The sequence below is a fragment of the Toxorhynchites rutilus genome, chromosome 2 (assembly GCF_029784135.1).
Source record: "Toxorhynchites rutilus septentrionalis strain SRP chromosome 2, ASM2978413v1, whole genome shotgun sequence".
NCBI classification, from domain to species: Eukaryota; Metazoa; Arthropoda; class Insecta; order Diptera; family Culicidae; genus Toxorhynchites; species Toxorhynchites rutilus.
Window position 1 is genome coordinate 208,034,761 of NC_073745.1, and position 25,704 is coordinate 208,060,464.

The window sequence follows — 25,704 nt, forward strand, 5'->3', positions numbered from 1 at the left end:
CAATGCGGTCGTATCCTGGACACAACCTCCTATAAATTTTTTTCCCTTAAAGTCGGCACGAATTCGGGAACAGCCTAACATTTTCCAAGACTTACGAGGTTGAACAGAAAAATCATTGGTAGATGAAGCCAGCGATCACGATACAGGTTTATTGCGATCTTGCAACTTTTTGATACCATTTTTATAGTACTCTTTCGGTTTTTCCTCAAAATAAGCCTCGGTTTCGGTAATCACTTCATCATCGGTCTTAAATTTCTTGCCAGCGAACAGAAAATAGTCGCTGGGGGCCAGATCTGGAGAATACGGTGGATGCGGAAGCAATTCGAAGCCCAATTCATGTAATTTTGCCATCGTTTTCATTCGTTTGTGATTTTTCCATTTTTTCACAATAATAGAAGTTGCTTCACTCTCAATGCTGTAACTCACGAACCAATCGACCGATTGCTGTCAAATTTTGACACGTATCCATGATGGTGCTTTGTAATAGTCAAGTAGATTTTTGCAAGAGGCTCCATCTAGACGACAACATTATGAACTATTCAGCCGAACTGTTACAGCTCAACCAACTTACGTCGGCAAATAATTGTATATGATTATAAAGAATGATAAAAAGAATAATAAAAAAGAACTCCCGAGAATAGATTCTCAAGTGATTTTTTTATATGGATTTCAGCGGTAAAAACAACCTGACAGCATAAATGGAATTTAGAAGAAACTAAAGAGCGATACAAATAACTTCCCGGAGAATGTTGGAGAAAGAATAAACGAACTTAAAATAAACCGTTATTATTATTTAAGCTAACATTTTTATCCATGAAACTATAGAACACAAAATAGAATCAATCTCAAAATGAAATTTAAGAGAGGTTCAATTTTATTTAGATTTTTTTAGAAATAATTGGTGTAATGTCCACATGGACAACAGGGGGAGGGGTATAGGAAATGTCCAAGTTTGTCCACGGTGGGGGAGGGGGGTGTTCAAAAACATGATTTTTCTGTCCACGTGGTATGTGGACAGCCCCTAATAAGTTCAATGGTATTCAGCTGCTATTAGCACAAGTACTGGGTTATCATTTCAAATAAACAGAACCAAATATTTGGTTTGTTTGATTGGAATCATTTTCTTTACCTCAAGACACAGTTAAATAAGCGAAAACCACAACCAGGAATGACGCATCTCTTTCGTATCATATGTTCGAGCTTTAACATTATATAATATTTTAGATAGCCGTGCGAGATAGCTGCTGATTAATAATCCAAAAACTGGAGTTCGAATCCCATCGGAACAATTTCTAAAATTTTCTTAACCATCAATCATTACTCTTTTTAATCATTTTATTTCACTTCCACTAAAACTATTAAATCGTGTAACCTGGGTCGTGCGGATAGAATGAAATTGACTATTAAAAATAATCCAATAGAAATATCAAAAGAGATCCCATAATCAAGACGTGAAAAACTATTACTTTTCTTATAACAATCCACTACATAAAGAAATTATTAAAGTGTTGAAGGTAAAAATAACCGAATTAATAAAAATGAACGAACTACATTTCTTCATTAATTTATGCTAGTGTTCAAAATCATAAAGGCTCAATTGACACTTTGGCAAGAACTGATATGTGTTCAATATGGTATTTAGGTATAATTATTGAAGCCTACACACTAGATACCAGAACGCATAGAGAAGATGTTAATCTTTGAATCAATTGATGAAAATATACTTGAAATTCTCTACCGGCAAAAGCGGGTTCTATTTATACGCTAAGAACATTACAACAAAATTTGTGATACACTCTGATAATAAGGTTCATTCAAAGTTTTCAATGACTGAAATTGATACAACCATTATCACTTGAAGTTCATTCCTGTTATGCTTGCCGTCTGAGGTTTCAGCACGCACCGGGCGAATAATATTCCAGCTCCTACTCCAACTACTTCCTGGCGTGCTTTCGACAGATATTTTTATTTGTGGAACCCTACAGGAGCGTTTCCATAAAACTATATTAACAGTGTTTCGCCACCAGCTCGTTTTGCAGTTTGTTTTATAGATTCACCTGCTATGTATTTGAGGTATTATTTATAAACTTCTGTCACCCAAATTGTGTTCCGTTAGTAAGATCAGCGTTTCTTCTAGTTCGCAATTCAATGATTTAGTATATATTTTTTGTCGGTCTCAGTAATGCGCATAACTGGCTTGAACTTGCTAAACTCATCGTTGTATGCAGCCTGAAGTAGGAATTGCATTACCGTGCCAAAGTTTTAATAACCGGTTATTCGGTAATGAAAATTCTATTACCGGTAAAACCGGTAAATTAACGGTTATAAAATATTTTGAAATAAACCATCTTCTTGAAGAAATGTCTTTTATTGATAATGATTAGTTTACAATAAAAACATTTTGTTAGTTTTTGCTACTTGGTTTGTTGGTTAAAGTATACTTAAGAACGCAGAGGATGTTTATTTTGTCGTCTTCTAATCTTGATCGGGTCTAATAAACAAAATTTCCAGAAGAGGAAGACGCAGAAAGAGCGTCGAATAACATTGTCATGCATTTGCCTCTGATGCCCTCTGTACGAAAACTCTTGTCAGAGGGTTTTTATTAATCCGTTTATAGACGATGAGCTCGGGCTGGACGTTAAAACCTTTGATTGCTGCAATCTTCGTTCAAGTTTTTCCTTGATGTTTAACTGTACGAAACGTCTTTCTGCCAGTGTTGCCACACGTACAGATTTATCTGGAAAGGTACAGATTCTGTACGGTACAGAGTACAGATTTTCGTCAAAAAGTACAGATTGGTACAGATTTTTTTCCATTTGTAAAATTTCTTACATTTGAACAAAACAACATTAAGGTACATGACGATTTTTACGCCGCAGTATCGTTTGGTGCTGCTGATCCTAAAAGTATTTACAATTCAATGATTGATCAGTTTTATAAAATTCCTTACAAGGATCGTCTGAAAGGGTTCGCGTTGGACGGCGCGACGTTTGTTTTGCCCCAGATCAACATATTGAATCGTTTGTTCCAGGCTGAAATACCTGAATTCACGATGCTACATGAATAGCTGAAAGATTTTGACGTAGGACTACTTCTTTCATTTCTATACCGGGGTGTAAAATCAAAGTTTCGAAAACGAAAGCGTTTCGCCGTAGACCGAGATTTTGAGCGTTAATAGCTCCTAAACAGCTGAACGAAATGGTATGATTAACATTTCATTCGAAAGATAAAATGTCTACGCGTTATATACTTGTTACTTTTTGATCCAAAACTTGTTTCAATAGTCTTAAAATTGCTTTCAAAACAGGCTATTGAAATCACCAATCGGTATATAAGCGAGCGCCACTCGGAAATTCACTCAGTTATAATTGAACAGCGATTGGAGCATGTTGTCGCTGTTGTGGTGAAGCTCTTCGTTTATCATGAAAGCGCGGATGAACGGTGTCACCAAGAGCCTGTTTGTGCACCTTAGGCCGAAAGGGAATCCATCAGGAGGAGAGTGATGCCACAAACGGTTCCGCTTGAAACATCGGAGCAGCCAACACACACACACATACACGCGCGGAACTATTTTCGTTTGGATGCCATTCAGCATCGAGAAATTTCCGGAAAGATTCAATCGTTGTTGAAAAATAATCTGCCAGTTCCCCTGAGAACTGAAAAATACATTCATGCGAAAGAGTTCATTTTTATGTTTTCTATCCATGTAACACTGCGACCAAATATTTTTCAATTAAGTGCTATTAACAGGTGGTTATCGAGTTAGCATTAACTGGTGGGCTTCGAGTATCGAGGAAAATCGGGAAAGAACTAATCGTTGCTGAAAAATACTCTGTCAGTTCCCCTGGGAATTGAAAAATACATTGATGAGAAAGAGTTTATTCTAATGTTTTCTATCCATATAACAATGCAACCAAATACATTTGGTTTTGTGATTTTTCAATCGATCGCAATTAACAGGAAAGCTTGTGAAAATTATTCTTTTTCGGCGAGGAATCAAGGGATCGAGGGATTCATTACCTAGCCTGACCTGACCTGAAAGACAGGCAGTTTGTATGGAACTGTGAGGGAGGGCAGAAAAGCCAGGAGGCAGGAGGAAGGAGGAGAAGAGAAGGTGACCAAGAGAGTATCAGCATCGAAAAACGGTTCCCCGGGAAGACATCGAAGTAGCCGCCACACACACACATACACGCACGGATTTTTTTTTCGTTTGGATGCCATTCAGCATCGAGAAAATTTCGGAAAGATTCAAACGTTGCTGAAAAATAATCTGCCAGTTTCCCTGGGAATTGAAAAATACATTCACGTGAAAAAGTTTATTTTAATGTTTCCTATCCATGTAAAACTGCGACCAAATATTTTTGAATCAAGTGCTATTAACAGGTGGTTATCGAGTTAGCATTAACCACTGGTGGGCTTTGAGTATCGAGGAAAATCTGGAAAAATCTAATCGATGCTGAAAAATAATCTGCCAGTTCCCTGGGAATTGAAAAATACATTCATGCGAAAGAGTTTATTTTAATGTTTTCTATCGCGAAAATTATATAATTTTCAATCAATTATTACTCAGTTGCTGAAAGTTTCAAACTCAGAGAGTTCATCCCCCTCTAGTTTGCCTTCCAAAGTGCCATCGTAAACCACACCTTCTTTCAATTCAGTCATGGACAAAAAGCATACTTAAGCGATATTGTGGTGGTGAAACGCATTCATTTTTCGTGAGGACATCGACAAGACAACATCGTTACTGAACGAATTGAACGAGCTGGACGAACTGGATGGTGAGGGATCAAGGAATTCATTATGATTAAGAGAAGAGAAAACGACCGAGAGAATACCAGCATCGAAAATTGGTTCCGCTTGAGACATCGGAGCAACCGTCACACACGCACACATACACGCGCGCAACTCTTTACGTTTGCTGGTTATCGAGAAGAATCCGGAAAGAAGTGACCGTTGCTGAAAAATAATCTGTCAGTTCCCCTTGGAATTGCAAATTACATTCAAGCGAAAGAGTTTAGTTTAACGTTTTCTATCCATATAATACTGTGACCAAATACAATTGATTTTGTGGTTTTTCAATCAAGTGCAATTAACAGGTGGTTATCGAGTTAGCATTAACCACTGGTGGTGGACTTCGAGAAGAATCTGGAAAGATATCGCTGCTGCAAAATAATCTGCCAGTTCCTCTTGGCATTGAAAATAACATGCAAGCGAGCTCTCGTTTTCGAAGTGCCTCAGATATTCATTTAGTCATTTATTCAGAATGGATTCAGATTCAACTTCAAACAAATGATCACTGAATCAACGATAGTCCTACGTCACCATTGCGGTTATACCATAGATATAACCCACTTCCTGTTTTTATTTGATCATTCTCACTAATATCTGCGAGGAATCTTACGTTGTTTAAATGTGAAAATCATTTGAAAATCGACAAGAATGTTAGGCTGAAATAGCAGCAGAAGACATTATCAGAACAATTGGTTGCTCCGATAGCTGCTCTAGCATAAATTGCAATCCGACGTCAGCTTCATAGAGGGTGCTGTTGATCCCATTCTTCTTTGGTGGACGATGAAAAAGTTTTGGTTGATACTCACAAAGATTTATGCAGAATAATATCTTTCTTGAGTGAAATTTTGGTTCGGTCAAAAAGGTAAAAAACAAAGCCCGAGTTACGAAAACGTTTGTTCCTTTGATCGAAGAAATTTTTGGCTTTGAGGGGGAAAAAGACGGGTGGGTAATGTCGGGGACATAACCGGAGTGACGTATGACTATACAAAGGGGACAGCTTTTGTTAAATATAATATATATTTTAAATATATGGTTTTATTTTGTTCTCCTACGTGAATATCTACCTATCTACCTGAAAAATGAATTAGTTTACTGTTTACTCTTTATGAACATGTTGGTGGTTCTGAAAAGAACCATTGGTGTTGTGTTTTGTTTTTATGATGTGATGCGATGCGATGTTAAACGATGCCATACAACCACACTGGTTTACGGCTTGAAAGAAAATGAGATATTTTTTTGGGCTCCGCGCGTTTTATACTCTAGCGGTACACACTCACAGGAATGAGACAAATCGGCAGACTCAGCCAAAGGGGCGATTCCAACGAGACGAACGAATGAGCGTTAAAAGGGAGCGATGGCGAAAAAATATATTCATTACGATTTGTTCGCTCGTTGGATTCACATGCAGTTGTTTCTAATAAACACGAAGGCACCGAAGACTAGTGGAATAGTGGAAAAGCCGCCAAAAAGTTCGGCACGGCGCAGAAGAATATTTCGGAAACCGACAAGAAGAAGGAGAAGGAATCATATGCTATCTACATCATAAGGTGCTGAATCAGGATCATTCCGACACCGGTTTCTCATCAAAGGCGATGAGCGTCAATGCATCTTTGAGCGTATCGTAGCGGAAGCTCCGCGTCTGATCCACTACAATAAGCGGTCAACCATTACGGCGTGGGAAATTCAGATCGCAATCAGTCTGTTGCTGCCCGGTGAACTTGCATGCGGTTTCCGAAGGTACCAAAGCGGTGACGAAGTATACCTGCTCCAAGTAAAGAGCGTTTTCCGACTGCTGATCCGGAAGCAAACCCTAAAAAGGGTCCTTTTCAGGACCACAAAATCATCTTTAATCTAAAGAGTTTATTGTTTTGTTATCACTCGATATCCCCATCTTGTTCGGCTAAACCTTCCTGTTTAGCGATTGCGTTTGCCACTCGCCACAGCTTTCACAGTTAGAAAATTACTTCCCATCCAGATTGTGACATGTTGTACAGTAAATTACACTTAATGCGACGTGCCGAAGCACCACTCAGTGTCGCATTGGAGGCGATTTTAACCTGTAATTGAACATCTGCGATGACAGTGGTACAGTGTCGACTTTCAATGTGGGGTCATAATTTGGACCCCGATTTCTATGTTTACAAAAATGTCCAACCAAAATGTTGCATTACATGTCCGTTCAATTAGCTAAATGTCGAAATAAATGTAAATTACTGTACTTTCAATCTGGAGGCAATTTAAGAATTGGTGAAAATTGAATAATTGCGAAAGTCCACAACCATCAATAAGCTCAGAACAACTGACAAATTCACATACTCATCATATCCTGGCAAACAAATTATGAAAAAATCATACAACTGTATTTCGTAAACTCTTTTTTGAAAGGTTTAATGGCCCTGATAAGCGCCGTGTTTTATGGAATGGTTCCAATTTAGAAAACTTAGTACTCGTGGTCTTGAAAAAAACCATTTCGAACGCCCTTGATGCCGCCTTGTTCTAGATTTGCCAACAAAGCAGTTTGTATCAAGAACAAACTTTTTTCTTCTGCTACCTGCTGCCGTTTTGCGATTGTGTTTGCCACTCGCCACTCGCTGCAACTGCCTGTTGTTGGCTTGGTGTCCACCGAACCGATTGTGGTCTGTTCTGAATGCGAGTTTTCTTATCGTCGCGATCCTCCTTTGCTCCTTTGCTCCTTTGCCATGCCCAGACATGGCTGCTTGTGTTGGTTTGTTGATATGATGTGATGCGAAACGATGTGGTGTATGTTTTGGATGAGAATGATCGTTATGGCAGCGGAGCGGGGATTTTTAAGCTGACTGGCTGACTCGAGAATTACGCATGTGTGAGACTGCGACCAATGTTTCGTTAATTTTTTTCTTTTTCCTTTCCAATCGAGCTTCATTGTATTTCGCTGCTGCTCTGGTTGCCCGTCTTGGTCGGTACGATTTGAGGAGCACAAAATGGACCAATCAAAAATGGGCACATAGTGTATTTGGACAATGCTTGATATTTCACAATTATTCAATTGTTTATCTCAAGAAAAATGAAATGTTATTCGTTATGATAGATGCGTAGATATATTTCCTATCAATTGATGCAAACACCTTTGCGATCTATTGAGAAATGCCCGAGTTATAAGCGTTCTAAATCTTGCATTTCTTCCAACTTATTCAGTGCCTAGATTTTCAATTCACCCCCTATATCTTCCGGTTAGACGTAGTCCTACGTCAAAAGTAGCAAGATAACTTTTGTTCAAGCAAAATTCACTTGAAAAAAATACTCCATTGAGTCCGCAAATTCGAACATAACGGGCGACGGAGGAAAGTAGCGTTCGAAGTAACGCTCGGGTGCTGTATCTGTACATTGGACATTTTTTTTAACGGCGATTAAAAGGTGAAGAGGATAGATACTTGAACGATTGTTTTTGCAATAATTCAAAGACTGAAAACTAATAGTGTGCATTCATTAACACGATTTGTTTTCATTTGTTGCATAAAATCTTCTCAAAAGTTACGCGAGATTTATTCTGATGATTCGGTTGGAAAGGCGTATGTCTGGCAATTTTGTCTACAATTTTTGTGTTTAGTGTTTTCATCGCTTCCTTCAGTTTATATCAACAAACAACAGGATCAACTGTCATTCCCCAAAGCATTGTCAATCACACCCATCACACCTCTTAGCGCGCCTGTTTCCATCGTATACGTTAACAAGTTATAAAAGCATTAATTAATAAAAGAATTGTGTTTTGGTTGCCGCGGTACTCACGCAAAATGAATCAATATGTGCCGGTGTTGTATCGGGAGGTGCCCGTGAAACAATTAAATCCGAACTCAAGCACTTGGAGAGAGATCAACGTCAGTACCGGTATGTTTGTCCAATATACGAATCTTTCGAGTACATATATTAAAAATCTTTTTAAAAAAATGGTTTTGCTTGTAGGTGGAATACATAATATGTTGCAAGATGTTAAAACGTCGGAACAATGTGGTGGATACTGCTTTGCCGAACGAGAAGACTATCGTGCGAACCGATTCTTGTATTGGTAAGACCACGGCATCATTGAAATTTCCTTTAACTACAGTGCAAAACTTTTTGAAGGCGAACGTGTCGCGACTCTATCTTTTTGGGCGAAATGAGTATGAATTTGAACCTGTCGAAGAACAATTTGAAAATCAGTTTCGACGAGAGTCCAATTTTATCGGTGGAGATCAGCGGTAATCAGCTGCAGGTTTTCATACTGATCGTAACGGTTACCAGCGTCCATCGGGTTGTGTTGCGACATCCTAAGGCTAACAGTACCAATCCGGATGGTGCACAGGAATCGATCCTGGCAGCAGTCACCAAGGAACAAATATGTGATTCCTCCTCGTTTTATGTTATTAGTAATGATATAGGTAAGAAACTTAGGTGATATATTTATAAGTATTTATAAAACTCATCGATTTCTTTTCTAGGTCAATGTCTACCAACGATCGCAGCTGCCTGTCGCGTCGAGTATGAAGGGGACAGCGATGCCTTCTTCGCAGTTGCGACTGTCTCCGCTTTGTACCTGTTTCATATGGGCAGTCTTGGGGGAGTAAAAATGACTGAATTGAAACACAACCAAATGATTTCAAGGTTTTTCTCAAATCTTACAGATGCATTGAGGTAAGCTGAGCTTCTGGTCACAAGACTGCCTTATAGTTAGATGTTTTTCCCGCTTTCATTAACTTTACAGGAGGAAAAATGCTAACGCTCCGGATCAAGTGGTGTCCCTTCTATTTGGTGAAGTAGATGAACAACCTGTGTTGTATGCGTTCTATCGTAACAATATTGTACGCGTGTGGGCCACCAATGGTTATTGCGTTGGGGCTGAATGTTTCGTTAAACATGGCGATCAACGAACGGAAGGATGTAAATATTGGTACTATTCAAGCTTTGTTCAATTTATTGAAGAAGTATAATTTCAGATCAAACTATCATGGTTCGGAAATCCAGCTCTCTTCTGGGTGTTTTCATTGTTTATTCTGACTGCTCGGAGTTTGTCATACTGCGGCCTGCACCGGACGATTCGGGAAACGTTTCTTTGGTGAAGGAATCCTTCATTTTGGCACCAAATTATGATTTGATTGATTTTAAAATGACTGATCGAATCATTTGGGCCCTGTGGTGTAATGCAGGAGGTATGCTGAGCTATTGCTGGGTACATTACAGCATAATATGGATTTACATTTTGTTTGCAGGGGACATGCAGGTGTTGATTTATTCACTCAGCAGCGAATCGGATAGTTTTTGGCTTCCGATTCCACTGGAAACCACTGAAGACAAGTATTCACTGAAACTCGACAAGGGGACTGATTTGAAGCATATCTATTGCAACCGTATCATCCATTCTGGCAAGTTTCACAACAATGTCATTGCGAAGACTCTCTCTGTAAGTGAAGGCTCGAATCTCGGAGGCTTCTGAATTTTATCTCAATATATCTTATTCAACGACAGATGTTCAACAGAAGCTTCACTCACTCGGGCGTTAGCATCTCAACAGCGGCTTTGAAACGTCACGTGTGTAGCTATATCGACGGTGAGCTACAAAACGAGCGCAAATTGCAGAATATCTCCGACGAGGAGTTCGTCGAGTTATCCTCGAATCTCTGGGAGAAGTTTTATATGTGCTGCTCGCAGTACAACTTTGAAGACTGTCAGCCTATCGGAATGCTTATTCTCGATCGGATGGACGCTTTCTGTTTGGTCCGCAAAAAGATGATTTCATTCTTCCGGCAGTGTGACGAGTTGGAGGTGGCGTTTCTCTCCGAGAATCATCCTGGGAGCTTAGGAGTGAATAATGCGGGTGGGAAGTCGCTGCAGCACGATGTTTCAGTGTTGATACGAGCCCTGAAGCAGATTGACAAATTTATGCCAGAGGAGGAAAAGATTGAGATTGAATCGTGTTTGTTCCAGTTGCGTTCGACCAAGGATATTATGGAAACGATTGGGGGTTCTCGGACGTTTGCGAAACAGGTAGGTGTAAACTTTCGTTTGATGGTATTTTTCAGCAAATAGTGATTCAGTGATTCAGACGTAAAAGTCGAGCTACCTCTTATGAAGAGACCCGTGATATGGCGTTATCATAACTCAACGGCCAATGATCGATATTCTGAATGCTATAGAGCAATTCCACGCCAAATCGGCCAGAAAACAGCAAATTTTGACCGTCCCTCTCCAATTTTTTTAAAACGTCATAAGTAACAGGTAGGTGTAAACTTTCGTTTGATGGTATTTTTCAGCAAATAGTGATTCAGTGATTCAGACGTAAAAGTCGAGCTACCTCTTATGAAGAGACCCGTGATATGGCGTTATCATAACTCAACGGCCAATGATCGATATTCTGAATGCTATAGAGCAATTCCACGCCAAATCGGCCAGAAAACAGCAAATTTTGACCGTCCCTCTCCAATTTTTTTAAAACTACTTATGACGGAAACTACCTAAAATCACAATTTTTATTATAATATGAGCAATTTAAATTAGGACTGATTTTTGAAAAAAAAAGCGTATTCAAAATCCAGATGTCTGATTGAATTATGATGGTTTTCAAAGTTGTTGTAAAATCAATTGGATATTTAGAAAAAATAGCATACACTGTTGAAAACTCAAAAATTGAATTTAATATTTAAAACTTTTATATCTCAAAATAATCCCCCCCCCCTTAATATTTTTTTTTGTATATTTTTATTGGAAAACTCTTCTAATTTAACAAAGTTTTAATTTTTTTTTGAAAATTTAAGAAATTTCAATATTTTGTGAAATCGTTACCATTTAAGAAAAGAAGTATGAAAAATAGAATCTACAACTCGTGCCACGCTATGAAAAATGCCTCGAACGTTACGGCGATTATGTAGAAAAATAGAAAATAAAACGTAGATTACGAAAATCACCTTGTTTTTTGTCCTAACATTATTTTTCTACGATTTCTGAGGCACTGAAACTTATTTTTTGAACGACTCTCGTATATTGATAGAACATAGTTTTCATGCTGGAATATATATATCTTTTCGTGTTTGCATCTTATTTTAAGCCCTTTATTGTGCTAGCCGCGATTTTCGTTATTCACGTTATGTCTAAAATAAAATCAGAGTGACATAAAATTTGTTTCATTTGGTGAATAACTATGTTCTTAATTCATTCACTTAATTTTGAGCTGAGAACCTTTCGAAAAGCGGTTTTTTTAACCGCAGCTATTTTTTGAGCCGAGACTCTTTTTTGAGCAGAGACTCTTTTGAACTGAGACTCTTTCGAAAGGCGGCTCTTTTTTTAGCCGTGACTCATTTGAAAAGCGGCTCTTTTTTGAACCGTGGTCCATTTGTACAGAACCATGGATCGTACGCTCGTTCTGGCGAACCGGCTCAAATGAGCGGTTAGTGAGCGCTCGCTAATCTCTACCTTTAGGCTAAGCGCAAATTGAGAAGCGTATAGCGCGAGTAACTTGGCGCAATATAGCGCCTGTTTTTGTGGCAAATGAAAACAGATAGAACGGCGCTAATTGGCCAGGTGACGCGAAATGGTGCAGCGCTCGTGATACATGAGTCGCGTGACGCTGTGGCTAAACCATAGTTTCTCGTGCTAGTCGTGCCGGTTGTGGTGGTTGTGTTGGTGAACAATCATGCAGCACCTGGAGTTTGACACTATATGGTTGTGCCGGTCGGGTGGTTGTGTTAGAAAATAAATATATCGCGCAACTCTGTGTGGATCAGACATTGTATGCGAGTGGCACGTTATTTACACCAAACTGCGATTCAATATGCGCACTATCACGCTATATTTGTGGCACGTATGAGTCGTGTTGGTAGTCTCGTGTTCGCTTACGAGCGCTATACGCTTTTCAATTTGCGCCTAGCCTTATAATCGTCCATGGTAATCGCGAGGGAGCCATGCTATAGAAGCGACCCCTCTGTCCCTCGGCCGCGAATATCACACTAACATTCTCTCCCTTCCCGTGGTGACTGTAAGGACGTGGCCGGCGTCGTTATTGACTAATTGAAGTTCGAATCATCGAAACTGTAAAAACACAATGTAAATGATTTGCTACTCCTTAAACGTCATTTAGTGTTTTTTTCGCAATTTCGCTGGTTAGGTCAATCACGGAGAACAACTAAGAAGTGTACTGTATACCCAAGCTCATGCTCAATACTTATTCTGTTCAACTATCGGAATCCCGGAAACTACTTGAACAAAAAAAAAAAACAAGCAATATCGAAATCAGATTTTTTTTAAAGCTTCACCCATTGATTTTTTTATGTTACTTTCCTTTACATTTTACTGGCTAATCACGATTGAACATTCTAATGTTATTACAGTGTAATCTAACCTCAGTTATTCAATCGGTGGAAGATCTCCCAAGGGCCATGGCCGTGGTATTGCAGAAACTCAAACTGGACCATGAAGTTTCTCAGGAAGCTAGCTGTGAGTATTATTGTTGTGGTGAACGTGTAACCTTAAAAACACCAACACTGCTTCTATTCCCCGGTTACCATAGTTTATTCCAACCCGAAAAATTTGCCATTCGGTGGCTTGCATGGAGTTCAACTACTAAGCGAAACCGTCCGCCAGATGATCCAGTTGCGCTATATAATCGTGCGAAACTTGATAGTGTTGCAGCATTTGCTGCTCAACAACTTCGCCATGAACTGCAACGCGATGGAAATTATCCGCTCGAAGTGTATTCCGGATAGCGAGGTGTTTTTGCAGTCGTACTATGTGATGAACTGGATCGCCGAGTCAACGGTTGATTATGCCGCGGTTAGAAGGTATTTCGATAACAAGATTTTCTCAAAAGTTACTGATTGAACTACCAATCATTGTAGTAAATCGTTGGAAAGTGACGCTTCGTTGGTAATTGGTCAAGAGGAAGCATATGCGTTTGAGTATATTTCATTGTTGCACCTTTTCATCGCGACCAAAGGTCTGAAAACCTGTATGGCCACCGAGGAAGTTTATCGTGCTACGGATAATGCCCAATGTTTCTCGTCGCTTTTGGAGATATCCACTGGATTGGTTCGGATAATGTGAGTGTCTTATTTGCGCTGTTACATATCTTGAACATAATTTTTCCCATTTTAGATGGCCTGTGGCAGGAGATTTCACCTTCGGGCAATGGCTGATGCAGGGAGAAATGCACATTTTCATCGAGCAATATGTGCGTCTACTCAATTCATGGTGTGAATGGAATAACTGTTCACGTGAGTATTCCTGCAGCGTATCTTAAACTATGTATTAAGCTTCTGCGTTACATTTCAGGTAATTTCATCCTTGCCAAATCATACCTCATGAACGGGGAAAACTCGAAGGCATTGGATTTGTTCCCACAATCAGCCAAGGGCATCTTCAATGAACCATATCTGATGAACTTCACGAGATCAAACAATTCCTCATCGGTGCCACCCGATGAGCTGCTGAGCATGTTCTACCTCAAAGTGATCCGTTTGTTCGAACATTATGGCGCGTACGATTGCATCAATGTGCTGGCCCAGATTGCGATCGGAATCTCCATCAATAACAAACAGCAAGCTATGTTCCAGAGTATTGATTTCAGTAGTCACATGGAGTTGGGTCATTATGAGGAGGCGTACCATTCGTTGGTTTACAACTGTGAGCAAACACGGAAGAAGGATTGCCTGAGGCAGCTGGTGTGGCGTCTGTTCCACGCCAAAAAGTTTAATGTACTGTTCGATTTACCCTATTATGGACTGGAGACAGACTTCCAGAATATCGTCGAAATGCACGCCCGATCGGTGGAGATATCTGAAAATAGTCACTACGATTTCTTGTATTCGTATTACATTTTGAAGGGGAATATGCGAAAAGCGGCGTTGATAGCGTATGAGAAAGCGATGAGATGTCAGCTGGAGTGTAATTCCTTGTTGTTTGTGAAAATGCGTTGCGAAGCTTTGCTGAGGTGCATCAACGTGTTGTGTCTTGTGACTCCTGATTATGCTTGGATAGCGAAGCCCACCATCTTCAAAGAAAACGACGAAGATCAGGTATATTTTGAAAATGTTTTTCCATCTCGAAAATTGATATACCGTGATGTCCCATATACCACTCAGCCTAGACAATATTTAACGTTTGTATACTCTAAAAATTCATGCTTACGCGTATGATGTTCTTAAATGTGCTGCTTACTTGTAATTTATTCCATTACTGATAAACATAGGGATGAGAGCGTTCCTGCATTCATACATTTTACACCATTGGGTCCTAATTTCAGCCGGCAAAAACATCGTTTCCCTAATTCCGTTAATTAGTGTTCCTAATTCCAATAATCAAATTGTTATGACAATGAATCCTTTCAAATAGTAGATTTGGCAATGTTTTACTTTGTAAACAAGTTGAAATCAAAAATCGAATGAATTACAGTTGTAATAGGTCGTTTATTTCTTTTGCTGTTTCTTTTTTTTTGTGTTTTGGCGAGAAGTGTGTAGCTCTTTTTTTCTTTGCCTCTCATCTATTTTCTTTTGTTTTTCCTTTTCAATTTTTTTCTTTCCTTTTTCGAGGTTTTCCATATAAAGTAGTGCGGGAAAAGGTGCGCTGCTAACTGTTGTCGTCTTGAAATAAAAACAAAAAAAATTCAGTTTGCTTACCAAATTGTAACTTTATATTAGAGTGCCAATGAAAATGACCACGTCTTCGAATTGCATGAAACGTCGATCTACTGTCATCTCGAAATTTTTTTTTTGTCAAAAATCGACGCTCTGGGACTTTGTTGTTTTTTTTTCGAAATACGAGGCAAAACGAATGGTTTAGGGTGCCAGTGAATCGTCATATCGATTTTTCATACGGGACTCCTTGCGAAATGTTAATTTGCACGATAAAATACCCTCTGCAAAGTATTAGCTCATTCGGACTTCATTTACTATTGTCGCAGATGTAAAAATTTATTTTTTCTGAAAACTGAAAAATCACCCAAAGGGGGGAGTATAGGAAATCGGGGTTTAAAAAAAAATCATGCCAAATGTCTTAGAATTGCATGAAACGTCGAGATGTACTATTATCTCTGACAAATATTTTTTTTCGTAGATTTTCGTGAGAATCAACATTTTTAATCAAGTTCACTTTGAAAATTCGAGGGTCACTTTTTTCCCATACATCCATTGGCACTCTACTATATATATTACCTTCGAAACGTAGTACAAGAATTTCTCGAGTTTTGTTTGTATTTGGACAAAAACCTATTTTAATATAAAATGACCAATGCGAACTTTTGCCCCATAGTGGGGGCAAAAGTGCGCACTATACGGGGCAAAGGTGCGCACTTATTGAATTGACCAGCGGAAAAAGCATCATTACTAGAGTGTATAGACATCATCCAGTGAGGAGGAGGGGGTGTTGAATGATGTTCTCTGGCGGGAGAAGGGTGGATGTTATGGTCGAAAATGTTTTGCTATGTGCTGATTGATTCTTGGCACCTAGAAATATGATAACGGGCCATCCACATACCACGTGGAATTTTTTGGGAAGGAGGGAGGGAGGCTGACAATATAAAATGTCCAACATTTGAAACAGAATTTTTGTATTAAAAAATCAAGTTTATACCTAATACGTTGTAATAATATACATTGTTACTTTCACCTGATTTATTTGAAACTCTTTAAAAAAAAAAACAATATTTATTTGAAGTTCATTGTGAAAACATAAACATAAATGAAACTTAACCGTTATTCAATTGAATGCATGGAGAAAATAAAAACATTTGTTATTTGAAATTCATTTTGAATTGTGTTTAAGTAATTGTTTATTTTTCTATCTCATCTCGGATTTCGGTTCTGAGGATTCCGACGCTTTGGCTTGGATTGCTGTTGCTTCGTTCTATTCGAGTTTCGAAGAGTCAGACGATGTTTCCTCATGAAGCTAGAAGTCCGATCTTTCCCGCGCTTGTATTCGTGCTGGAGGTTGTTGGCTTCCGCAAAAACAAACGCCAGGCGCCGTTAGTGTAAAAATACCATAGAAAGCTCTGTTCAGTGCTCTGCAATGGTTCGCCAGATCCTCAGACTGCTCACTCGTAAATATTGGTTTCGATCGCAGGCACATCCCAGCAGAAGTAGAAATGTCAATAAAAGAAGCTTCAAATCATAAAACACTTACTGATATGATCCTCTTTCACAGAGCTGATTCATAAATACCGCGGTCTGTTGCAATCCGCTTCTAGACTCCCTCCGGAAGCCCCTGTCAGGCCATTTTGAGCATTTTTTTGTATGTGTGTTTGTATGTTTGGAGTGTATTTCTTCAATATAGTTCTCTTCTTGTAAGTTCCGTTAAAAATTTGGATGAAAACATTTTATAATTTTTTTTGAGAGCGTTGGTGCGCACTTTTGCCCCACAAGCAATTTTACAACTAATCGAATTTCTAAAAAAAGCTCTTGAACTTTTTCACAAAAACAAATACACACTATTATTTACTATAGAATGAAGGTTTCCTTGACAATGTGGTTTCCAGTTATTTTAGGTAAATAAATAGTCATCCCAAAAATTGAAAAAAAAAATAGATCAAAACTACGCAAAAGTCTTCTTTCCTCATAACTTTTTGCCACTTTCATGAAATGGGTCTATCTTATATGTGTAAACTGTTGGTGTAATAATGTGTCAAACGAATACATTGTTGCTGAATTTTTATGCTCGTTTGTTTCAAAAAGACCAATGCGCCTTTACCCCGTACTACTCTACAAATGGTAAGCCTGACTGGTAGCTATACGAGATCTTCTTTCTCCGGGTTACTTCCCATCGACGATTCCATCTTTATGGATGTTACATTTCTAGTTTCTGAAAATGTTGAAATTATAGAATGCAAAAACAAACTTACAGAAATTTTATAATTATCTTCTGAAAATATGTCATCGAATCCGTAAGCTAGTGATTCAGCTGAAGCTGCTGTGACTCCTTTAGCTTCTGCTCATACATGATAAAGATTTACATCTACCACAGCCCCTTGCCACTCTCCAATGGAACGACAACTTTCGAAAATACACAACTGATCCGATGATAAGAACGATTCAAGGCGCTTCACAAACGATTCGTTGTTGCATTCATCATTGATTTCTTTTGTTTCTTTGATTTCCATTGTTGGCAACACTGCTTGAGATGATGACGCTCCGCTGGATTTCTCAATAAAACATGAGTAATTAACAGCATCAGAATCTAACGGATACAATCCACATCGCAGGAAACTGTTGATCAATGTCGATTGTAGGTTCGCCATTCTATTGTCGATTCTCCATTCTACTAGAACTTGATTCCAAAAGTTTTTGAGTGGTCGGAAAAAGCTGACGTCCAGCGGCTGAGCGATTTGAGTGGAGTTTGGTGGAAGACAAACCAGGATTATGTTTTTTTCCGTACATAGCTGCATCGTTTCATATGAAACATGTGACTTATGTCCATCTAGAAAGAGTATAACAGGAAACGGTATTTTCTGCTGGACAAGCCAAGGATGAGGAAAGTCCTTGAGAAACAGGAAAAGTAAGTCCTGGTTCATCCAACTCGATTCCGTTCTTGCAGCGGCCCAGCTTTCGGGTGATCTCTGCCAGGTCCCTTTTGGCATTTTGGATTTGTACGGGTATAGCACCAACGTTGGCGCTAACTACCCGGCTGCGTTTCCATAAAATAGTGCGGCGTCAGATTCTCTATCAGAAGTTACCTACTTTTGCGTGGACTTATTTTCGGCTGCAATCAGCTAAAACTAGTTCCTTTGTAGGTATCGCTGTTTCGTCCAAATCGAATATCTGTTCCGGAAATTTCTTAACATTGGACAGCGCCTCTTCCTTAAAAAACTCACGAATTTTGTGAAACCAGTCCCTAATTTGTTGCTCGGAAACGATTGGCAATACGCTTGGTAACCGTCTTGATATTTCTGGATGACGTTTAATGAACCTAACATATGGAAAGGGCTAAATAATTCCTACAAAAAAGTGATCTCTGGAAGTTTCTATGGAGTTTGTGGAAAATGTAGTATGACAAAATAATGAACATAAAAAAAACAAGAAAGATTCTATAACAAGGATTTTTCCATAGTGACTTGTTTTGTTAGATAATATTATCCATTATCCATTAGTAATAACTGGTTACCTTAATTCAAAATCATGATTTTCTTCAATATAATATATTTGTCATGGTCATGGGTGTCACCCCTCTAAGGGTGACACGCGGGGCGGACCGCACCCTCCGCCTCTCCTACACTACGCCACTGGGCACATATTTATCTACAATTTATCTGCCATTTCATCAAAATCTGAGAGATGACCATTCTGAGAAAATCGACTTTTAGTTCTTGAAATCGATTTTTTTCAGTGTAGAGTTTCAAAAAATATTTCAGTATTTTTTTCTGAATATTCAATTATTTTCCTCACATATATCACTTTTTTGTAGGACTGACCATTTTCGAGTAAAAAAAATTATAAAAAAAAGATCAAAAATATTTAGCCCTTTCCATATGTTAGTCTAGATAAATTTTCGGAAAACTAAGTAAGGTCTTCACGCCCAGAAAGTTTCATTGAGTTCTGAGAGGGTCATGCCAGCATCTGCTCGAGTTGGCGCCAAATCCGTCATTTACGACCAGGTATCCCATTTTTGAATGGATTGGAACGAGCTGATTTTCGCACATGATGTGCGGCGCTTGACAGTAATCTCTTTGTGTACACGGGGAATCCAGCTTTTGCTTTGGCTAACAGCCATTCAACTATTCGTCCTTCTTCCGTGGCATCGAGAACGGTTGCTTTTCCATGACGTGGACTGGAATACTTTCCCAAATCCTTCTCGCGCAATTTTGACAACGGAATTCCACGCAATTTGGCCGCCTTTCGAACGGAAAATCCGGTTCTCACAATTTTCTACCTATCCTATTGCATGCGTTTCTGACCGGCGTTTGTTTTATTCATCGCAATATATCAAATGAGATCTGTTGGGTGTAATAAGAGTTAAGTAGAAATTCGGGTATCCTTGTTCCAGCCATGTTTATTTTTGTGATAACTCATCGAATTTGCAATGAAAAGACATGAACAAACTGAAAATCATTGCAGTGTACCTTAGGGTGCCAATGAAAATGGTTATCTCTAATAACAAAAAGTTACCACTTAAAAAATGTTCACCACCTCGAAAAAAACACCCTATGCCGAATTTCAGCTCAATCGGACTCAAGGGAGAATGGTGCAAAGCGGTCAAAATTTGACCGCTTTCGTAGCAAATCCGAATGAAAAATTGAGAACTATTTTTATTCGCACCCGAAACCATACTTTTCGTTTCGTACTCCGATCCCAGATTGCCGATATTTGACATTTTTTTTCGAGATGACACTAGATCTCTACGTTCCATGCAATTTTAAGACATTTGATATAAAAAGCTCGACATAGGGTGTTTTTTTGAGGTGGTGAACATTTCGTATAGGGTAACTTTTTGAAATTTTAGGGTCGATTTTTTCCCATACATTCATTGGCACCCTAGTGTACCTGTATCGTACAGTTTTTATTGCTTTGGAAGATTTCCAATCGTTTACACTTTGTAAATTGATAATAAGAGTGCACAATGCTGTTAGCCACTTTGCTAAGGAAAACAACAAATATGGCGAATGACAGTGCGACGACGATATTGGTTGAAATTTATACAGTTAAGGTGGAAGGAAGCCACAAATGGCTGCCACAATGGCGCTCATTTCTTTCATCTCCCTCCCTCACCTCTCGCCCGAAATTCAATAACTTTGCGAAACAGTGTGAAGAAAATGATCGCGCACTTCTCATCAAGTAATATCAACCAAACTCTGATCGATTACTCAAATGATATTAAATTTTACAGTGAAAAAAGACGGGTGGGTAATGTCGGGGACATAACCGGAGTGACGTAGGACTATACAAAGGGGACAGCTTTTGTTAAATATATATTTTAAATATATTGTTTTATTTTCTTCTCCTACTCCTAGTCCTAGGATTAGTTTACTGTTTACTCTTTATGAACATGTTGATGGTTCTGAAAAGAACCTTTGGTGTTGTGTTTTTGTTATCACTCGATATCCCCATCTTGTTCGGCTAAACCTTTCTGTTTAGCGATTGCATTTGCCACTCGCCACAGCTTTCACAGTTGGAAAATTTCTTCCCATCCAGCTTGGGACATATTTTACAGTAAATTACATTCAATGGCACGTCGCATTACCACCACTCAGTGTCGGATTGGAGGTAATTTTAACCTGTAATTGAACATTTGCGATGACAGTGGTACAGTGTCGACTTTCAATGTGGGGTCATAATTTGGACCCCGAACTCTATGTTTACAAAAATGTCCAACTAAATATGTCGCATTACGGGTCCGTCCAATTAGCTAAATGTCGAGATAAGTGTAAATTACTGTACTTTCAATCTAGAAGCAATTTAAGAATTGGTGAAAATCAATAAGCTCAGAACAACTGCCAAATTCACATACTCATCATATCCTGACAAACAAATTATGAAAAAATCAATTTGTGTTTTATTATTATTTTGGATATTGTTTTAGAAAGCATTGAACTGTATTTCCTAAACTTTTTTTTGGAAGGTTTAATGGCCCTGAAAAGCGCCTTGTTTTATGGAATGGTTCCAATTTAGAAAACTTTGTACTCGTGGTTTTGAAAAAAAAAAAACCATTTCGAACGCCCTCGATGCCGCCTTGTTCTGGATTTGCCACCAAAGCAGTTTGTATAAAGAACAAACTTTTTTCTTCTGCTACTTGATGCCGTTTTGCGATTGCGTTTGCCACTCGCCACTCGCTGCAACTGCCTGTTGTCTTGATGTCCACCGAACCGAATGTGTTCTGTTCCGAATGCGGGTTTTCTTATCGTCGCGAGCAGCTTTGCCAGCTAACTCGATCACTTCGGCGGCCGAAACTATATAACGCCGGCTAGGTGGACTGGTGCACTGGTACTAACGCGCTCGGCCTAGCTACCCTTGCGGGGAACTTCAGATCAACACGGTTCGAGCGGGATTTTGCCTTTCCCTTCACTTTTCCTCCTTTACCATGTCCAGACATGGCTGCTTGGGTTGGTTTGTTGATGTGTTGTGATGCGAACCGATGTGGTGTACGGTTTGAATGAGAATGATCGTTACGGAAGGAAGGAAGGAAGGTCTTGTATTATAGAGACTTTAAACTTTTGCAGTTCATTCGTCTCTAGCCTTGAGAAAGGCCCTTTGAAAACTCTACTCTACTTTACTCCAGCGCTACCACCTCCGCCCTCTTGCCTTGAGAAAGGCACTCGATCCCTCGCCGTCCAGCCCGTCCAGCAACGATGTTGTCCAGTTGGTGTCCACACAAAGAATGATCGTTACGGCAGCGGAGCGGGGATTTTTAAGCTGACTGGCTGGCTCGAGAATTACGCATGTGTGAGACTGCGACCAATGTTTCGTTCATTTTTTTCTTTTTCCTTTCCAATCGTGCATCATTCTATTTCGCTGCTGCTCTGGTTGCCCGTTTTGGTCGGTACGATTTGAGGAGCACAAAATGGACCAATCAAAAATGGGCACATAGTGCATTTTGACAATGCTTGATATTTCACAATTATTCAATTATTTATCTCAAGAAAAATGAAATGTTATTCGTTATGATAGATGCGTAGATATATTTCCTATCAATTGATGCAAAAACCTTTGCGATCTATTGAGAAATGCTCGAGTTATAAGCGTTCCAAATCTTGCATTTTTTCCTACTTGTTCAGTGCCTAGATTTCCATTTCACCCCCTATATCTTCCGGTTAGACGTAGTCCTACGTCAAAACGTCGGAAAACTCGAGCTAGTGCTCAGAAAGTTAAATTTTCATTTTTCAATTTTTTGGTTTTACACCAATACAGGAAGTGTCGTTGTTGTTTCGACACTGATGCCAGACAACATCATTGAACAGCTATAAAAACCACTCAATAAAATGTTATTCCTTAGTCATAGCATTTCATGTCATGAAAATCAATAAAATAAAATTGTTTTGATATCAATACAATTATAATTTTTACGTTTAATGGGTTTATAATGTATTATAAGCTTTAGCAACTTTAACATTGATTAAGAAAATTGTATTGACAGAAGAGGCAACACTGCCACGGTTGCCTCTTCTGTCAAAAATAGTAAACGGAAAAGTATTACATTCAATCAAAATGCCTCGGCCAACGAAGAGAAGGGTTAAAGCTCTCCAATGTGAATATGTGAAAAAATACGATCAACGAAGGAAAATAATAAGGAATTATCATCAACGAATTACTGTGCAAATACACCTTTGATATACAGTGGAACCTCGATTATCCGCGAGCGGAATTTTGCACGGATTATGCGGGACAGTGAGTTCCATAGTAAATCCATAGGCCTTCCCGGAATTTGTCAGTGAGTGATAGTCTCATGCATTTTTGTTTCGATTTTGTTTTCGATGGCTTTCACATTATCTGAGTGCTGTTATACACGATCTTCTAGATGGATAGTTTAATAATTTCTGTATTGATAAGAAATACTTTTCATGAAGAAATTTATTTTTTTCGTGTTTGGAATTCTTTTTTAGTCGTTTATTGCGTTATCCGCGATTTTCGTTATTCGCGGTTCCATAGTAAACTATTCCGCCAGACTATTCCGCGGATAATCGAGGTTCTACTGTATATTTATATTTGCAATTATTCATCGAACACATCGTTCATACATTTTACTTTAGTATTGAATTGATATTTTTTCAAATGTATTCTAATACTCGTGTCAGTGAAGCGCCACACAGTCTGATGAGTGAATTGATCTATTTACGTACCAAAACGGTGTGCTTTGCTATTCTGTCACAAACACTATTACCCCAAAAGAACACGTGGTTTCACCACGTTTCATGCTACTACAATGGCTTCGTTCCACCTTCACCTTAAGCGTAACTAATAGTACTTGGTTGCAAAATTTTCGAATAGTTATAGTTTGGCGAGTATACACAAATATAATTTATCAGAAGAAATAAGATAGCTAGTGAGAAAAACAGTATTTTATGTCAAGTGAGTGGAATTATGCACTGGCTGGTATGAAGGAGCTTCATGGTATATAAGAAGTTATTCATTGATAATGTAGATAAATTCATTGTCAGTGTGATGAACGTGCTTTTTCGTTCCAGGAATCAAAGATCGAGGTCATCAGTCTAGCGGACATCAGGAAGGAGCTTATGACCACGCAAGCGATACTTGAAATCTCAGAGCAACTCGAGGACTGCAAAGCTGTCCTCGATGTGGACACCGGGGAGCTCATCATGATTCTTGCAAACGCTAAACTCTACAGCACAGCTTTCAAACTATCACATGCTTTCGACAGGAGTTTGTTACCAGTCTATGAGAGTCTGGCGGCTGCGTGTGTGTTGTGCAGCCTACAGGACACTGCGGATAACTGGGATTGGCTACACAAGAATAATCTTTCAGGTGAGCACAAGGCGGATTAGACTAATAAGTTGATATTTCATCAAGTGTATTCTTGTCTAGAATCTGTACTTAGACCCGATAGTACTGATACTGCCTGGAGATTCCTGAAGGATTGCCTTTCAAACGAAAGTAAGGACCCGGAAGGGTGCTATGTAGCTGTGATGAGTCAGATCATATCGAAAAATGCATTCCCGCCTCAGTGGCTGACGGATTGGTGTATGGTATGTACAAGGACATTTCTATAATATTCTGACACTTATCGCTAATCGCTTTTGATTCGTAGTCAAAAACCCCAACCAAGCTGCTGCATTTATACATAAACTATGGACGGTTGGAGGAAGCGTTCGATATTGCCGTGAAACTAATCCAAGCACAACTCATTGGTCGTAGCTCTATTACCGTTCTTCACCTCAACCGGTTCCTTCTGCCCATCACGCTGATCGATCGGCTCCAGTACGAGTTGCATAAGGATGTCAAATTCAAAGAAGTAAGATTCGTATAATTCATGCCCAGAGAATGTTTCATAATATATTATTTTAATTTTTTAGCAAACCAATCTGCTGGGACAATTGATTGATTGCATAGCGAAATAATGTGGTATTTTTTTAGGATATTAGTGTGGCCAATAAAATCAGTTTACTGTCGGCTCCAGTTTTGGATATCACTCCTCTTATTGTTTACTTTCATATATCACTCTTTTAGGATGCTTTCCCTTCCAATCGCTAACGAAATTATACGTCACAACAGAACTTCAGCATTTGTAGCGAAATACTTCGTCGGTTATAATAGGGCAAGTTGATCCCGATACGATCGCCTTTTCATAAGAGTCTTCCCTCTCAAAATTCTGTCGATTTCGGTACACTTTTTTTGTTCAGTACAGCGCTTCCCAGGGATTGGTTTTGGAATCTTTGAGAACTGATTGTTTACGAAGTCTTGAAATCCTGTACAGAAACTTTGAAAAAGTTGGTGTTGTCTTAAATTGCCACGCGATCAAAAAATAATTTGGACGATGGTGTCCAAGACACGTCATTTTTTAAGATGTAAAAATAAATAATACAGAAATAGTTCTTGGAGTATAAATTATTTCGAATAAACGTTTCTAGTAAGTTTTCAAACAAATAAGTACCGTTAAATGGGGTAGCATTGGTAGTTTTTATTTTGGATCTCAGTTTTATTTTTTGATAAAAAAGGAGTTTGTGGAAAAGCAATGTACGGATTGTTTTGTATTTCAGTCCACGAAAATTCCCTTTATGAAATACGCATGCCTTCAACCTGATATTCTTGGACAGTCTTTCCACTTGGTATTATTATGGCATCTTGTGAACTTTTAGCATAACTTCGAACATGTTTCAAGAACAAAATTCAGAGGAATTTCCATTTGGAGATAAAGTGAGTCAAACATAAAAACTATAAAATAAACATTGATACTAGAGATTAAACGGATATCCGACCTATCCGGCCAATACTTGCTATCCGGCTGGATACCGGATATTGAAATTTCTCATTAACACAA

General features: G+C 38.8%; 1 protein-coding gene across 1 annotated transcript; it reads left to right on the forward strand.

The window, feature by feature from the left end:
- The first annotated feature begins 8,424 nt into the window (after window positions 1–8,424).
- LOC129766323 (nuclear pore complex protein Nup160 homolog) lies at window positions 8,425–24,855 on the forward strand. Its single transcript, XM_055766845.1, has 17 exons — window positions 8,425–8,655; window positions 8,731–8,833; window positions 8,890–9,185; window positions 9,246–9,438; window positions 9,509–9,684; window positions 9,741–9,953; window positions 10,014–10,204; window positions 10,270–10,788; window positions 13,125–13,230; window positions 13,304–13,574; window positions 13,632–13,832; window positions 13,888–14,006; window positions 14,065–14,807; window positions 23,894–24,191; window positions 24,252–24,412; window positions 24,475–24,678; window positions 24,740–24,855. Exons 1-17 carry the CDS (start codon window positions 8,562–8,564, stop codon window positions 24,782–24,784), a joined length of 3,933 nt encoding a protein of 1,310 aa, XP_055622820.1. The 5' UTR covers window positions 8,425–8,561; the 3' UTR covers window positions 24,785–24,855.
- The last annotated feature ends 849 nt before the right edge of the window (window positions 24,856–25,704 follow it).

Bases quoted from the DNA above. Each gene is read 5' to 3' on its own strand.
- LOC129766323 (XM_055766845.1), top strand. From the start codon at position 8,562: ATGAATCAATATGTGCCGGTGTTGTATCGGGAGGTGCCCGTGAAACAA. The intron at 8,834-8,889 runs GTAAGACCACGG...AACTTTTTGAAG, and splicing joins GCGAACCGATTCTTGTATTG to GCGAACGTGTCGCGACTCTA. The intron at 14,007-14,064 runs GTGAGTATTCCT...GTTACATTTCAG, and splicing joins TGAATGGAATAACTGTTCAC to GTAATTTCATCCTTGCCAAA.